Here is a 17693-nt window from a genome sequence, read left to right as displayed (position 1 = left end):
GTTCCAGGTATGCAGAGGGCCTGGTGTCACCACACTCAGAGAGCTGAGGGGGTGCTCAGTACCGTGTAACATTAGAACCATCTCACATGGCCCAGACCACAAAGTCATCAGTATGAAGTTGTGTAAGAGATTAGGGCTTGAAGCCTCCCAAGAGGTTATCTGGTCAAACACTTGCACTCCACAGACAGGTAAAGAGACCTGTCCGTGATCATATGCAACTTGGTAGCTAATCCTGTCTTCCTGACTTCTCTTTACACCAACCTGTCTTCCTTAGAGATGACATCTCGAAGGGTCAAGTCTTAATCGTTCACACTTTTGTGACCCTGAAAACGCTGTTCTGAAAAAAACTACCCAATCTTCAAACCTGGGATTCCGCCAGACAGTGTTATGTTCTTCTGGCTTCCCCCTGAATTCTGTGGGTCTCTGCGATTGCTCCCACTATATCATAACCCTTGGCTTGCTAATAAGTGCTCTCTCTCACCACTCCCCTGGACTAGGAGCTCCTTGAAGACAGGAACCAGTCTTGATAACAACTATTAATATTTGAGTGCTTGTTACCAGGCAGGTGTGGGACAACTTGATATGCTATTTCATTAACTTTTTGTTGTTTAGATATGCACTTTTTAATATAAATTCAATGAGTTAACACATAGTGTATTATTAGTTTCAGAGGTAGAGTTCAGTGATTCATCAGTTGTAATAACACCCAGAGCTCATTACATCACATGTCCTCCTTAATGCTCATCAGTTACCCCATCCCTCCATTCTCCTCCTCTCCAGCAACCCTCAGTTTGCTTCCTAGAGTTAAGAGTCTCTTATGGTTCATCTCCCTCTCTGATTTCATCTTGTTTTATTTTTCCCTCTCTTCTCCTATGTTCCTGTTTTGTTTCTTAAACTCCACATATGAGTGAAATCCCAACAACTGTCTTTCTCTGACTGACTTATTTGACTTAGCATAATACCCTCTAGTTCCATCCACGTCATTCACTGCAAATGGCAAGACTTCAAATTTTTTGATGGCTGAGTAGTATTCCATTGTATATTCCACATCTTTATCCATTCATCTGTCAATGGATGTCTGGGCTCTTTCCATAGTTTGGGTATTATGGACATTGCTGCTATAAACATCAGGGTGCAGGGGCCCCTTCGGATCACTACATTTGTATCTTTGGGGTAAATAACTAAGTAGTGCAATTGCTGGGTTGTAGGGTAGCTCTATTTTTAACTTCTTGAGGAAACTCCATACTGTTTTCCAGAGTGGCTACACCAGCATACATTCCCACCAACATACACTGTCTCGTTTACTGCTCATCATAACTCAGTTATCCCAAAACTGTAAATGAGGGAAATGAAGCCCAAAGCTGAAGCCGAGAAAGGTTAAGAGAGCTCACACAGTATAGCAGACTTCATGGGTTACTTATGTAATATCCCTATTACCTGAGTCCCATCCCTAACTTCCTCTCTCAACCCATAAGATATAACACGTGAGTTTTACATATTAACATAAGTATGGTATTATTCAGATGTCTGATGTTGCACAGTTGGTATATTATGGTCAGAGCAGAGCTCTTTGTTTCATTAACTGCCCTTAATGGATTGGACACTTAGGGGGTGCTTGTTCACTCATGGAACAAGTATTTGTTGAGCAGGAGTCTAATAGTACTCAAATATCCCCCCTCTTTCACATGGCCATATGCTTCACTCAAAGGAGGTTGGACTCAAGATTAGGAGGTCAAGCATGATGGTAGAAAACAATCATGGACACCCATCTATTTTCCAGTGATGCTGGGATGGCCATGCAAAGCAATTCTGGACAATCTGATGTAAAAAGGTCTGCTGGGGAGCTTCTGAGAAAGGTTTCCCTCCAAGTAAAAGACAGAAGCAGACAGTCTTCCTCTCTGGACATTGCCTTAGCTACTGTAGACTTCTTAAACTCTTAAAGACAATTACTCAATCTCCTTATAGCAGTTTTAAGCCAATGAGTCAGTCTTCAGTTACTCTCATCCAAAAGCATTGCACTGTGAATACAGAGTGGTGGAACTGTGATTCCATCACAGACAGGGTGACTTTATAGCCCTCACCAATAGAACAACTAGATCCTCTACCACCTCTCATGTCTGTAACACTTCCATCATCCAGCACCAAGGCCAAGCACATAAGCAGCACTTGTAACCCTCAGCTAAATCAATAAATTGATGAATGAAACAGAAATTAAGCTTGACTTTCAAAGACAGGATAAATTTTATATGCAATTTTAAGTAAAATATCAGGGTCCTAGGTAACACCCTTAAAACCTGCTGACTCTTAGATAAGACCAAGGTTTAATGCATTTGGAAAACAAGAGTCTATACCACAGCAAACAAAGAAATCTAAATGTACCAGTTTCCAAGTCCGAACTTACCTCAGCTGAGCCAATGAAAAAAGCACAAGAGATTTTCTGTGAGCCCCTTTCCCAATGTCTATATTACTTATTAGAAGACATGCCAATGCCCAATTTTCCATCCCCATCTTGACCCAAAAAACCACCCTCTTGGCAAACAAAGAGAGAGAGGAGGGGGACAGGTAGAGAAAATGATACCTCTTCAGTACAAGTCCAGTCTAGCTTTTAGTCATGAAAGCTCAATCTTTGAATGGTAAAATGGTCAACCTTCACAACTCATTTGGGTCTTGGGACCCCTCCTTGCACCCCCTACCCACCAAAGGCACATGCCCACCTTGATCTTTAGAACCTGAAGGATATCCTCCAGGCCATTACACATAGGTCACAGAAGAGACCTAGGCAACTCATACTATCTCTGGCCAGGTACCTAGTCTGACTTCAAAACAGTGATCTGAAGGTAAAATGCTCCACATGTTATTGCCAATTCCATCCCTGACAGGAAATCAGCAAAGATATTTGCTATTCATGAAGGGCCACTCACCAACATCTCCTGACTCCATTCAGTGCAAGATAACACTCACTTTAACTTCAAGGCTGCAAATGATTGTAAACTTTCCAACATAAAAGCCTCTCTTTATCTGTTCACTTGGTCTTCTCTCAAAGTGCTAAAGCATAAGGATTTTTTGATCTCCAACAAGAATTAAAGAAAATCCTACTTGCTCCAGAATGAAATGTCCAAAAGTCTCAACCCGAGTGAGCAATCAGCAATCATGTTGATTGCTCCCGAGTTTTGTTTTTTTTTTTTCATAAGGACCAATTCTGACCCACCGAGGCAGCCCAGCTACCTATTCAAGTGCCTTCTAAAGCACAGCTTACCTTGTAATTGCTAGAGTTCACCCAAGAGGTAGCAAGCCCATCCACAAGTTTATCTAACATGGTCTGGTCATGTTCAAGGTCAGCAGACTTCTGTTTGTCTGAGAAATAGTCTATAAGTTCTTGGCCAACCTGCAGTCGTTTCCCCACATCCTTCTGCAACACCTGTGCCAGGCAGGACTCCATGCGAGGCTCCATGGTGGAATTCAAATCCAGATCCAGCAGAAGCTAGAGGGCAGTCAGGGTGACACCCTCCCAGGAAACGTACCCAGGAGGCTGCCTCTTTGTTTGCTGAAAGTTACCAAGAGCCTGTGTTTCAAAGATGCAATCCGGGGAATGGCAACAATGCACCATGTGTGTCTGAAGAGCAGCTGGTAGGATATTAAAAGTCCAATTTAAATAACTAGTAGGAGATAAAGGAGTGAGTAGCTGAGTGAGGTTCTACTATTGGGTCTGAAATTCTTCATAATTCAGCAGTCCATTCTGAAAAGGGAAAGAGAAGAACAAATCAGCACAGATAACATAATATCCAAATGTTATGAAACATTAAATCAAAGACAAAGCAGTCCATGCTGCAAAATCATTTATAATCACAAGTGGAGTGAGAAGCATGAACACTTGGCAACCATATCAGAATAACATAATTATTATTTTTATCAGGAAGAACATGGATGCCCAAAGCAAAGAGCCAATGGGCTACACAGTTGGTAGGTTGATGTTTTTCACAAATTTCCAGCTTGTAAATGAGCCAGTCACAAAAACAATCTTCTGCTTCAGTTAGCATATTTATTTGTAGCTTAAATTTTGCTTCCCACCAAAAACCTAACACCACTCTGCGTGTGAATGACTGAAGGTACTGTTGCTTATTGAGTTTTCTTTAAAAAAAAAAAAAAAAAAAAGGCAGTACTGAAAATGGGGCGGGCTCCACAGAAACACCACTGACCAAAGTGGCTGGCCTGGGAGCCTGAACCGAAGACAGCACCTCCATCAAACTTCAGGAGCTTTACAACAGAGTGAAGAGTCGTAGTCGTCCCTGCCTCCTCCTCCTTCCAACAAAGAGAAGGGAGCGGTGGGAGGGGGAAATGGGAACAGGCTCACATTCTGATCACTTATGGACAGTATTCTTAGCTGATGACAGCCTGGTGTTTTGTAAGGCAAAATACATGATATGGGAAAGCTGTGCCAAAACTGTTTTCATTAGACAAACTGAACAATCTGAACAGTTAATCTATAGCTGCTGGAACAACTGTACACATCTACTTCTTACATCCAATTTCTTCTCTTGATTCCCTTCACTCCAACCTAAGCAGACCCAGAGAAAACCTGTCTAAAGATGCAGCACCTACCAGACACTGTACTAAATAGAACTGCTCCTCACACCAACGGTCAGTCCGAGCTCTCAGGGGTTCTAGCAGCAAATATGAACCTTATACACCAAGTAAAATGACAAGTCTGTGCAGAGTAATTCTTCCCCTTTCTAACATCACCTCATCCATCCCTACTCTCAGGATAAAGAGCACTGTGTGCTTCCCAAGTTCCAGAATCAGAGACTTCTGACACCAACAGGAATCATTTAAGTCGAGTTATTCAATGAGGAAGGCCCATTTTCAAAGGTCCTGACACACTATTACCTATCTTCTACATGCATGGGGCTGGGGACAGGACAGCATTCCAGAAGACTATCTCACATGGCAGAGGAGATAGCTGCTTTCCAGTCACTTCCACACCCTGGCCTGGAACTGGTCCCTCCTTTATAAGAAGGATCTTCAAACATATAAAAGCAGCTATTACCCTTCATTTCAATTTGGAATCTGAACAAAATATTCCCAGTTTCTTAATCAGCTCCTATGTTGGTCTCAAAGAAGCATCAGTGATATAGGAAGGTTGGAGAAACAAACTAACAGAACCTTTTCTTTCTTGGCCCAATATTAGCCCAAGAAGCAAATCAAATACGGGTGGGCTTGAGGATTAAAAATGGAAGAAAAGAAGCACAAATTCTTTGCTTCTTTTCCCCTACCAAGGTGGAGCCTTAGTCCCCTCCCACAGTGACCTGAGGTTGGCCCTGTGACCTGCTTTGGCCAGTGGCAAATCAGCAACTGCAAAAGGAAGCAGGAGACTTGATAGATAAGCACAAGAATTCGCCGTATGGAATACTGCCCTGGGCCTGCCACATGGTGAGGAAGCTCCTGGAACCTCCTGGAACCAAAGAGGTCATGCAGAAGAGAACCAACATGCCCCAACTGACAGCCAGAAGTATGAGTTCATTAGGGACACTCAGCCATGTCAGTCATCATCTGACTGCCACTACACAAATAAGTCTAAGGAGACAAGCAAAAAAACTACTCAGCCAAACAGCGGAATAAGGAGAAATAATATTCCATTGTTGTTTTAAGCCACTGAGTTTGTGGTGGTTTGTTATACATTGGCTGATAAGGGATGCACTCCACCTTCCCCTAAACATCTGTCTTTCATTCCCAGTGAAAAGAATCTCCTATCCTTTAACCCTTCAAGGGACCTAAATTCAACAGATCCTAACCAACGATGATAATCACACAATATTTGAGCATCTACTTGATGTGTCAAGTTCCGTGCTAGATGATTTATACACTATCTTTAATTCTCCAACCAACTGTATAAAGCATTGAAATTCCTATTTTACAGATGGAGAAACTGAGGATACTGATTTTCCATGGCCACATAGCCAATTAGTCGCCTCTCCCAACATTCCAACCCTTATGGCTATAAGCCTGGCCTTCTGCTCTCACCCAGAGAAAAGAGGTCAGACTTCATGCTCAGCTAGGAGGCAACAGACAAGAAAACAGTCTCCAATGCTGGGAGAGGAATTATCCTGTTCATTCAAGTCTCTACTGTAATTTTTAAAATATGTATTATGGGGCAGCCCCGGTGGCACAGTGGTTTGGCGCCGCCTGCAGCCTGGGGTGTGATCCTGGAGACCCGGGATCGAGTCCCACGTCGGGCTCCCTGCGTGGAGCCTGCTTCTCCCTCTGCCTGTGTCTCTGCCTCTCTCTCTGTGTGTCTATGAATGGATAAATAAAATCTTTTAAAAAATAAGAATAAAAAAACTAAAATATGTATTATTAAAAAGCTCCCCCCCTCCAGTTAGAACTAAGATTTCTAACAAAAGTATATGCTTCTTGGGATCCCTCGGTGGCGCAGCAGTTTAGCGCCTGCCTTTGGCCCAGGGCGTGATCCTGGAGACCCAGGATCGAATCCCACGTCAGGCTCCCGGTGCATGGAGCCTGCTTCTCCCTCTGCCTATGTCTCTGCCTCTCTCTTCTCTCTCTCTATCATAAATAAATAAAATTTAAAAAAAAAAAAACAAAAAAAAACAAAAGTATATGCTTCTTGAAGGTAAGTATGCAATAAAGGCTTAACATACTCAAAAGTAGGTCACAAATTCCTATGTACGGATTCCAGAGAATGAAAGACACTGGAAGCCCCAAGGCATTAAGCAGACTGAATTCTCTCTTTTCTCCTTAAATTCAAAAAATAAAAAGTAACTGATAATCCTCCCTTCTATTTATTTTTACTAAACTGGATTTTTGGGGTACCTTTTTTCCTATGCTCTGGAGCATTTTCTCCATCTCTGCTTTCAAAGGCATTCAGGGAGTATCAATCACATGGTCCCAATTCAAGAGGTACCAAAGTGCAAAATCTCCCTCCCACTCCTGCCCCCCAGCTGCCCAGTTTCCCTGCCTAAAAGAAAATAATGTCCCTAGCTTCCTGTGTATCCTTTCAGAGATATTTTTAGCGACCCAAGTAAATAAATGTGTCCTTCTCCCTGTATCCCCCAGGAATTTCCTAAACCAACAAGAATACAAGCAAAATTTCATATAGCAACAGAATTATAAAAACATTATATTAAAAAATGCAGAAAATAGAATATAAACAAACAGGAGGAGGAGGTAAAAATCTCTTTCTTGCAGCCACATCCTGTCCAGTCTCTCTACCAGGAAAGAGTGCAACAAGGAAACAGGTCTAAAGTTAACCTGGAACCCACGGTCCCAGAGGTTACCTGTAGCTGGACCAAATAAAAACCAGGTCTGGTATGCATAAGGCATAACTGGAAGGTACTGGGACACAAGCGTAAACAGGACTTGGCCCTTGCCCAGAGACAGCTTATGAAACCAGCACAGTTATCTATTCACAATCCAACCATCAGTTCTGAAATCATCATTCCGGAGAGTGGCATCATACAGGTGACAGCACTATTAATATTAGAAATTACTCAGGGGGCCCCTGGATGGCTCAGCTGGTTAGGCATCCAACTCTTGATTTCAGCTCAGGTCATGATTTCAGGGTTGTGAGATCGAGCCCCGCATCAGGTTCCATGTTCAGTGGGGAGTTGGCTTGGGATTCGCTCTCTCCCTTTCCCTCAGCACTTCCCCTTCCCTCTTTCTCTAAAGAAAAATAAATTACTTGAAATGTTGGACTGAATTAGTCACGGGGATGAAAGCTACAGCATAGGGAATACAATCAACAGCATGGTATGCAGAGAGATGGGAGCTATACTTGTGGTGAGCATAGCATAATGTATAGACTGGTGGAATCACTATGTTGTAAATCTGAAACTAATGCAACATCGTGTATCAACTGTACTTCAATAAGAAGAAAAAAAATTACTCAGAATGTAACACTACTTCTAAGTTTTTAAAAAAGTTCTGCTTATATACGTATTCCAAAATAAGAGAAATAAAAAAATGATATAAAAGGTAGGTACCTTAGAATAGCCAAGTACCTTTCCTCCTCTTAATTTATCAGTCTAAGTGTTCTCCTTTAGCAAGATCTCACCATGAAAGCCATGGAGTCAACTAGATGTTATTGTATCAGGCCCTAGAAAAAAGGAACACATTCCAGGTATTTCTACAAAAAACGCCCCAAACTCCTCTAAAACTTCTCCTCCCCAACTGCAAAGGGCCCTTCCACTCCCCAACATTACCACTGTTCTCTGCCTCCAGTAGAGTAGTTAGGGTCCAAGCTCCACAACCTTTTCCTGCTACATCATTTGGTCTATGCTTCTGGGGGAAAAACAGTTAAGAGGTCAAACAAAAGTCCTATAGTCATTCTCCTTACAGTACCCAGGAAAGCAGAAATAAACACAGCAACGTTTACCAGAACAATAGACCAACTCTGCTAGGGACCAACAGGAAGAAGTTAAAAAATACCAGCTTCAACAAGAATGAAGAAACACACAATTAGAGAGCCTGAGGTAATGAAAAGAGCAACAAAGTCAAGAATCCCAGCCTCCAGTCTTGACTGTCACTTCCTGAGCGGCACTGGGGAGAATACTGCTTCTATATTCATTAAATAAGATGATGAATGGAAAGGGTTTGTTTGCACAGGGCACTTATTTAAAAATCAGATCAGCTCCTGGGACACGTGGGTGGCTCAGTCGGTTAAGTGTCTGCCTCTGGCTCAGGTCATGATCCTGGGGTCCTGGGATGGAGCCCGGCATCAGGCTCCCTGCTGAGGCAGGGGGAAGGGAGTCCGCTTCTACCTCTCACTCTGCCCCTCACCCCTGCTTATGCTCTCTCTCAAGTAAATAAAATCTTAAAAAAAAAAAAAAAAAAAAATTTAGCTCCTGGCAGCCCCGGTGGCTTAGCGGTTTAGCACTGCCTTCCGCCCAGGGCATGATCCTGGAGACCAGGGATCGAGTCCCACGTCTGGCTCCCTGCATGGAGCCTGCTTCTCCCTCTGCCTGTTTCTCTCTCTTTCTCTCTCTCTCTCTCCCTTTCTCTCTCTGTGTCTCTAATAAATAAAAAAATCAAAAAAAATTAGCTCCTATCTTTATTCTCTTAATTCTCATAATTATTATTGGCACTCAGGTGTACAACTACAGAGTTTATTAACAATGGAGGATGGGGGAAGGGTGGGAGAGAACAAAATTAACTATAAACTCTGCTTTGGAGACTTCTCCATAAAAGAAGTTACAAGTAGAACCATTTTTACCTAGTGGTTCAAAACAGGTTAATATTTCTCATAAATCTGTGGCTTGGCTGGGCCCAGCTGGAAGGTTCTTCTACAACTCTCTTCTGGGATCATTCATGCCACTGTCATCACCTGCCAGATTCACTCGGGTTCAAGAGTGAATGGCATCACTCACCTGTCTAACACACTGACTGATGCTGGCCACTGGCTGGACCTCTTGCCCTATATGATCTCTAACCATTGAGTAACCTAGCCTTCAGCTCACTGCATGGCGGTTAGAGCATTCCAAGGTAGGAAAGGAGGAAGGTGCCAGGCCTCTCAAGGCCTAGAATCTGGAACTTGCAAATCACTTCTGCTACCTTCTGCGGATCAAAGCAAGTCATGAAGCCAGCCCAGATTAAGTGTGAGGAAATAGACTCTACCAATTAATAGGAGGAGTTGCAAAATGTTGTGGCCATGTTTTTCAATCTAACTAACACATAAGCATTCAATGGATACTCTGCAGAATGGATAAATGGCTAAATAGATGAGATGAATATATTTGTATTCTTTTTATCCATTCCCAGGCTAGTCTCAATTACTTTTATTGATTCATCGAATATCACAACTCACTACCGAAAATACAACAGAAATAACTATAATCAATGGCTTGACTTGAAAATGCTTCCAACTTACTTGGAGAGAATAAAATACACAAAAAGTTTGTCACAAACACAGGGTGCACTTTAGATTTCACAGGTGGAATATTGCACCAAGTAAGGGGTATGAATAAGAACTGTGGTAATTCAAAGAAAGGATGGTGGAAGAAGTGTGCTAAGGTGAGACAGTGATATACCTGTGACATAGGTGGGCATCATTATTCCCATTTCAAAGATAAAGGAATGAAGCTCAGAAAGACTCAAAAAACAAAAAACAAAAACCTGCCCAGAGTTTCAAAGCTAATTGAAAATCAAAGCTGCCTAGCCTTAAGTAAGGTCTGTATTCTTAACATTATACTGCAATACTCTACGACCACCACATTGGAAATCCAAAGTATGAGAACTTAATCAATGAAAATGGTAAACAGCCAAAGCATGTGGGGCGTAAGTAGAGGATTAGGAAACAAGAAATCCTATCACAAAGTAAAGAACTTAGGAAGCTTTAATAATATAATATTCCATATCATAGTACCAAGAAGGACAATTTAAACCAGCAGCACAACAAAATGAATAACCACATCGAAAATCTCCCTGGAAAAAAAAAAAAAAGAAAATCTCCCTGGAAAATATGTAGAAAGCAGTCATAATACTTTAAAAGTCAACTTCGGAAGCCAGAAATTAGCAGAATTTATTCACATTAAGTCAAAAAGCAGTGTGCTTCTCTCAGTAAGACAACCGTTTTCACACTGTAATTGATTTTTACAATATGGTCTGATACACCCTCTGCCTTGCCCTGCCAGCAATAACTCTGTTCTCCCTCTACCTGTGCCTTCTGTTCTCTCCTTCTCTTGCCCCCTTCAGCCCACCCACTTCAGAACCAATACATTATCTCAGTGAACATTTACTCTGCGCGTGTGACATGACCAGCAGGTACCGTGCTAACAACCGGAAATCACAGAACGTAAGGCTTGGTGAGGGCCCTTGAGGAAGAGCCCACTGCCTGGAAGATGCCAACAGCTGCAACACTATCAGGAGAGTCCTAAGCAGGATGTTTTTAAGAAGGTGCTGCAGGTGGCAGAGAAAGGAGACAAAACACTGCCTCAGGAAAGAAACCCCAGTGGGAATTTCAGGGCTGGGGCAGAGGAGCTCACACCCTGCAGTTCCAGCGCTCACTCTCCCGGCCAGCCCCTGAGCCAGCCCCTGCTTTGTTCATTGGCCTGCAGTCACTGGCTCAAGGCCTGGGCCTCCAGCCTCCCAGTCTTCCTTCTTCCCTGCCTCAGCACCCTTCAGTGGCCTCTCTCTTCAGCCATCTTGGCCCTGTAACCTTCCAGGTGTCTGCTCTCAGGTATCAGCAGCCACTCCTCATCTCTCAGCTCCCTGATGTTCTGCAATCCCACTTTCCAACCACAACTGCCCATCTTTCCAGCTCTTGTGCTCAAGCACATGGCCCCAGTCTTCTCAATTCCATAAAACACCTTCCCAATTTGACCTTCCTTTTAGTCTGGATTTGATTCCACGAGGGTGTTAAGACCTTGAAACCACCATCAACTTTCTCTCCCAGTGATAGTTGCCTAGTAAGTCCGAACCTTGGAAGAACCTGACACACTTCATCAGGTGCCTCCTCGTGCCTGCAGCAAACAGTCCATCATGCTGAAGGGAACACACACCTATGTCCAACAGTTTCTCTGTACACAGATTAATCCCTAACTTCACAAGGTATCCCAAGCCAGCATCCCAACTCGTGTTCTCTAGTAAGTTTGATCCACACTTCTCTCCAAAATGCCTTTCCCATCTTCTCCCCCAGGGCCCATGTACCCTGCCCTGCAGCCTGCACTCTTCTCCCTCCTAGGACATCCTGTTCACCCAGCAGCCCCTCCAATTGGAATTCACCTGCAACCACTTACTGGAACTGCTCAACGGGATCACAGATGAATTCCATGCTGGCAAATCCAAGCAAAGCTTTTCTGTACTTCGCTAACTCCATCTCTCCACAGCATAGCAAAGCTGGCCACTCCATTCTTCCTGAAAAATTTCCCATTTTCATGAAAACAAATGATCATGCCCTCCTGCTACTTTTCTGGCTGCACTTACTGGAGATTCTCTAATCATCTATCTGCTCTGCTTCCAGAGCTGCTGAGGGGCTCAACTTGATGCCTCTGACCTTCTAAAACACTCACCCTCTATTCCCATGAATTTAAAAACTGCCTAAACTGCTGATTTCAAATCAGTAACTCCAGGGAATCTTGTGGTATGCACTGGCCCCACTCTTGTTCTTCCTTTTAACTTCAACACTGTCCATATGCCATGTGGCCTGGCTGTAGGCCTCAGGGCTTCAGCCTAAAGGTCACCTCCTCAAAAGTCCTTGGAGACCATTACAGAAAGGCCCCCCATCACTGCAGCCTGTTCCCTTCCTTCAAAACACCCGTGATTAAGTTGTAATTCTTTCGTATGTTTGTTTACCTATTTGCTGTCTGCCTTTCTATAGTACTGTCAGTCTTAGGAAGGTGGGGATCTTGTCTGTTCACCTAATGCCTATAACCATGCCTGTCACACACAAGACACTTGAGAAATGCTTGTTAAATGAATGAAGTTATATTTGAGCTGAAGAATCAAAAGTCACTGGCAATCATTAATTGAGTTCATTTTCTTCTTGGGCAGTAGTAGTAATTGGGGGCTGCAGGGGGAGAAGGTAGGAAGAATGTAAAAAACATTCAGATAGGGATGCCTGGGTGGCTCAGTCAGTTAAGCATCTGCCTTTGGCTCAGGTCATGATCCCAGGGGTCCTGGGATCCAGCCCCACATTGGGCTCCCTGCTCTGCGAGGAGTCTGCTTCTCCCTCTCCCTCTGTCTGCTGCTCCCCCTGCTTATGGTCTCTCTTTGTGTCAAATGAATAAATAAAATCTTAAAAAAAAAAAAATCCCAGGTGAAAAGAATGTGCAGATACGTATGGACAAAGCACAAACTCAAGAGACTGGCTTGTCAGGAAAACCAGCAATTTGGAAAGGCCAGAGCACTGGCTCCCAACCTGTAAACACTAACCCCACCTCTGAGATGAAAGCATACAGTTATTACAAGAATGCCTGAGCATTCTTCCAAACACACACCGAACATTATCCATGAACTAAGTCTTCATGTCCACAATTTTTCAAACTCATTACATACAGTTATGAGTTTTTAAATGCAAAGATAATGTAAAAAGTAATTCAAAAATCTTACTTTTAGTTTGATCATTTTTCTCCATTAACAAATACTAGAAATTCCACTTATATAGAGCTTTGTGGTGCTAGACACTAAAAAGAGTTCTTAACCTCAAAAAGTCTGGAAATAACCAGTCAGACATAGAATAGAAAGACTGGACACAATATCTAACAGTCATCTTCCAGCCCCAAAGTCAAAAGACCTTCATTCAGGGAGTTCCACACAAGTCATCTATGAACAGCATAATCAGGACACTTTACCTAGGAAAGATCATTAAAATCTGGAATTATTCAAGTGACCACAAGACCATAAGATTCTGTGGTGGGGGAAAAAAAAACAGAGTCAATCTTTTTCTCTTTCTCTATCTCAATCATCACCCCAGTATGAACAATAATTTTACTACAGTGAAGTCAGGACAAAAAGCAGCTATAACGTATAATGCAAATGCTCAGAAAGGAATAAAAAGGTTCACAATATTACATTAAAAGGGCAAGACAAGGGCAGCCGGGGTGGCTCAGTGGTTTAGCGCCTCCTTCAGCCCAGGGCCTGATCCTGGAGACCCGGGATCAAGTCCCACATCAGGTTCCCTGCATGGAGCCTGCTTCTCCCTCTGCCTGTGTCTCTGCCTCTCTCTCTCTCTCTCTCTCTCTGTGTGTGTCTCATGAATAAATAAACACAATCTTTAAAAAAAAAATGTTTATTATCTCAAAAAAAAAAAAAAAAAAAAACCACTCACATCCTTAGCAGTCACTCCCCAAATCCCTCTCCTAAACCAATGGAAACCAATAATCTACTTTCTGACTGAATGGATTTGCCCATTCTGGACATTTCAAGTAAGTGGAGTCATAAAATATGTGGCCTTTTGTGTCTGGCTCCTTTCAGTCAGCACACTATTTTCAAGGTTTATTCATGTTATAGCATGTATCAGTACTACAGTCCTTTTTATTGCTAAGCAATACTCCATTGTACAGATATACCACGTTTGTTCATAAACATACCTGTTGACAGTTATTTGGATAGTTTCTCCTTTTTGGCTATTATAAAGAATGCCGCTATGAACATTCCTGAACAAGTTTTGTGTGGATATGGCTTTAATTTTCTTTGATGCACAAATAGGTTTTAACTAGAATATAGACATGGTAGCTATATTTAACTTACCTCTTGGAAGAACTGCCAAACTATTCTCCAAAATGGCTATACCATTTTACATTCCCATAAGCAATACGTAAGGGGGCTCCAATTTCACTACATCTTCAACAACACTTATTGTCTATTTATTACAGCCATCTTAGTGGGGGTGTGGAATGGCATCTCATTGTGGTTTTGATCTGCATTTCCCTAATGACTAAGGATATTGAGCTTCTCTTCATGGGCGTGGCCACTTGAACATCTTTGGAGAAATGTTTAATCAAATTCTCTGCTTTTTTAATTGGGTTGGCTTTTTACTGTTTTTTTTTTTATAAATTTATTTTTTATTGGTGTTCATTTTTTTTGTCCTTTTACTGTTGACTGTAAACGTTTTTATATGTTCTTGATAAAAGTCCTTTATTAGATACATGATTTCAAAGTATTTTCTCTCATTCTGTGGAGTGTGCTTTCACTTTCTTGATGGTGTCATTTGAAACATAAAGTTCTCAGTTTTGATGATGAAGTCCATTTTTTTTCTTTTGTTCCTTGTGTTTTAGACATCATACCAAAGAAATCATTGCCTGTTTTACAATGAAAAAGAAAATATTGCCTATTCCAAGGTCATTAAGATTTACACCTGTATTCTACTAAGAGTTTTATAGTTTCAGATCTTACATTTAGATCCAGGATTAATTCTGAATTCATTTACATATACAAATGAGGAAAGAGTCCAAATTAATTCTTTTGCATGTGGATATCCATTTTTCCTGGCACCATCTGTTGAAAAGACCATTCTTTCAAGGGTACCTGGGTGGCTCAGTTGGTTGAGCGGTGGATTCTTAGTTTTGGCTCATGTTAGGATTTCATGGTTCTTGAGACTGAGTCCTGTGTGGGGCTCCACACTCAGCGGGAGTCTGCTTAAGGATCCTCTCTCTGCCCCTCCCCCATGTGCACACACCTTCTCTCTCATAAATAAATCTTTAAAAAACAGAGAAAGAGAGAGAGAAAGAAAAGAAAAAGAAAGAAAGAAAGAAAGAAAGAAAGAAGAAAGAAAAGAAAAAAAGAAAGAAAAGAAAAGAAAGAAAAGAAAAGAAAAGAAAAGAAAAGAAAAGAAAAGAAAAGAAAAGAAAAGAAAAAAGGTAGGTTCATTCTTTCCCCAGCTATCTTAACATCTTTGTTGAAAATCATTTCATTATAAGTTTAAGGTTTCACTTCTGAACTTACATTCTAGTCCACTGATGTATAAGTCTATTCTTGTTATCAATACTAGACTCTTATTTCTGTTTTTGGTTTTGTTTTGTTTTTTAAAGATTTTATTTATTTATTCATGAGGCACACAGAGGGAGAGGCAGAGACATATGCAGAGAGAGAAGCAGGCTTCCTGCAAGGGAGCCTGATGCAGGACTCGACCCCAGGACCCCGGGATCACTCCCTGAGCTGAAGGCAGATACTCAACCACTGAGCCACCCAGGCATCCCAATACTAGACTCTTGTGATTAACTATAGCTTTGTAGTAAGTTATGAAAAGTCCTCCAACTTTGTTCTTTTCTTTTTTCAAAAGATTTTATTTATTTATTCATGAGAGACACAGAGAGAGAGACAAAGACACAGACAGAGAGAAGTGGGCTCCCCACAGGGAGTCCGATGCGGGATCCCCAGACCCGGGATCATGCCCCTAGCCAAAGGAGACACTCAACCGCTGGGCCACCCAGGCGCCCCCAACTTTGTTCTTTTTCAAGACTTTTTTGGCAATAGGGGTCGCTTGTATTTCCATATGAATTTTAAGAGCAGCCTGTCGGGGGATCCCTGGGTGGCTCAGCGGTTTGGCGCCTGCCTTTGGCCCAGGGCGCGATCCTGGAGTCCCGGGATCAAGTCCCACGTCAGGCTCCCCGCATGGAGCCTGCTTCTCTCTCCTCCTGTGTCTCTGCCTCTCTCTCTCTCTCTATGTCTATCATAAATAAATAAATCTTTAAAAAAAAAAAAAAAAAAGAGCAGCCTGTCAATTCCAACAAAATAGCCAGCTAGGATTCTAAGTGAGTATACCAAAACTGTAGATCAATCTGGGAAGTATTGCCATCTTTCACAATATTAGGTAATCTGAATCTGACTCATGAATATACAATGCCTTTCCATTTACTGAGATCCTTAATTTCTTTCAATGATGCTTTATGGTTTTCAGAGTGTAAGTTTTACAATTTTTTGTTAACTTTATTCTATTTTATTCTGTTTTTATAATTCTTTTTGTAGCTATTGTGAATGGAACTGTTTTCTTAGTTTCATTTTTAGACTGTTCATTGCAAGTGCATAGGAATATAACTGACTGCTGTTTTTTTTTTTTTAAGATTTTATTTATTTATTCACGAGAGACACAAAGGGAGGTGGGCAGAGACATAGGCAGAGGGAGAAGCAGGCTCCATGCAGGGAGCCTGACATGGGACTAGATCCCAGGTCTCCGGGATCACACCCTGGGCTGAAGGCAGTGCTAAACCGCTGAGCCACCTGGGCTGCCCCTGACTGTTGTTTATTGATCTTACATCCTATAATCCTGCTAAACTCCTTTATCAGTTCTAATAGGATGTTCTACATACAAGATCATGTCACCTGCAAAAATGATTTTACTTCCTTTCCAATTTGGATGCATTTTCTCTCTTTTTCTTGACTAATTGCTCTGGTTAGAACCTTCACTACAATGTTGAATAGAAGGGGCATAAAAGGACATCCTTGTCTTGTTCCTGATCTCGGGGAGAATGCATTGTGTCTTTTATCACTAACCTGGACATCAGCTGTGGGCATTTGGCCTTTATCACATTAAGGAAGTTCCCTTCTATTTCCAGTTTGTTGAGAGTTTTTACCTGAAAAAATTGTTGGATTTTGTCAAATGCTTTTCCTTCAGCTACTGAGATGATAATACGGTTTTTTTTTATCCTTTATTCTATTAAATGGTATATTACATTGACTTTCTGATATTAGTACCTTGTATTTATGATATAAATCCTACTTGGTCATACCATATAATCCTTCTGATACACTGCCGGATTCAGTTTGCTAGGAATCTGTTGATTTTTTACATCCATATCAATAAAAGATTCTGATCTGGAATTTTCTTGTGATGTCTTTGTAAAGCTTTTGTAACACAGTAATAACATGCTCGAAGCATTCCATCCTCCTCTTTATTTTGAAACAGTCTGTGAAGAACCTGCATTTGGTGCATATGGAAGAATCACCAAGTGTGAAGTCATCTGAACCTGGGCTCCTTTTTGTGAGATGTTTTTGTTCTCACCTTCTTCACACTTATTATTGATATTATCAGATTGTCTGTTTTTCTTGAGCCACTTGCAATAGAGCCTCTCTAGAAATGCCTAATTTCATCTAAGTTATTTAATTTGTCGGCATGTAATTGCTCCTAGTATTCCCTTATAATCTTTTTTATTTCTGTAAGGACAGTAGTGATGTCCTCTCTCTCATTTGATTTTACTAATTTTATTAGTCTCTGTTTCTCTTGGTCAGTCTAGCTTAAGGTTTGTCAA

General features: G+C 41.7%; 1 protein-coding gene across 25 annotated transcripts in view; it reads right to left on the bottom strand.

Annotated features, from left to right (window-relative positions):
- Window positions 1-17693, bottom strand: part of CLASP1 (cytoplasmic linker associated protein 1) — a 267443-nt gene that overhangs the window by 231894 nt on the left and 17856 nt on the right. For all 25 annotated transcript variants that reach the window (XM_072788828.1, XM_072788829.1, XM_072788832.1 and 22 more), the window contains exon 2: window positions 3257-3736. In XM_072788828.1, the coding sequence (XP_072644929.1) occupies window positions 3257-3451 (195 nt within the window). In that variant the 5' untranslated portion in view covers window positions 3452-3736. The remainder of the gene's footprint in view (window positions 1-3256; window positions 3737-17693) is intronic.

This window comes from Canis lupus, chromosome 20, assembly GCF_048164855.1.
Source record: "Canis lupus baileyi chromosome 20, mCanLup2.hap1, whole genome shotgun sequence".
Taxonomy (NCBI): domain Eukaryota; kingdom Metazoa; phylum Chordata; class Mammalia; order Carnivora; family Canidae; genus Canis; species Canis lupus.
This window is presented reverse-complemented; position numbering and strand designations above follow the sequence as displayed.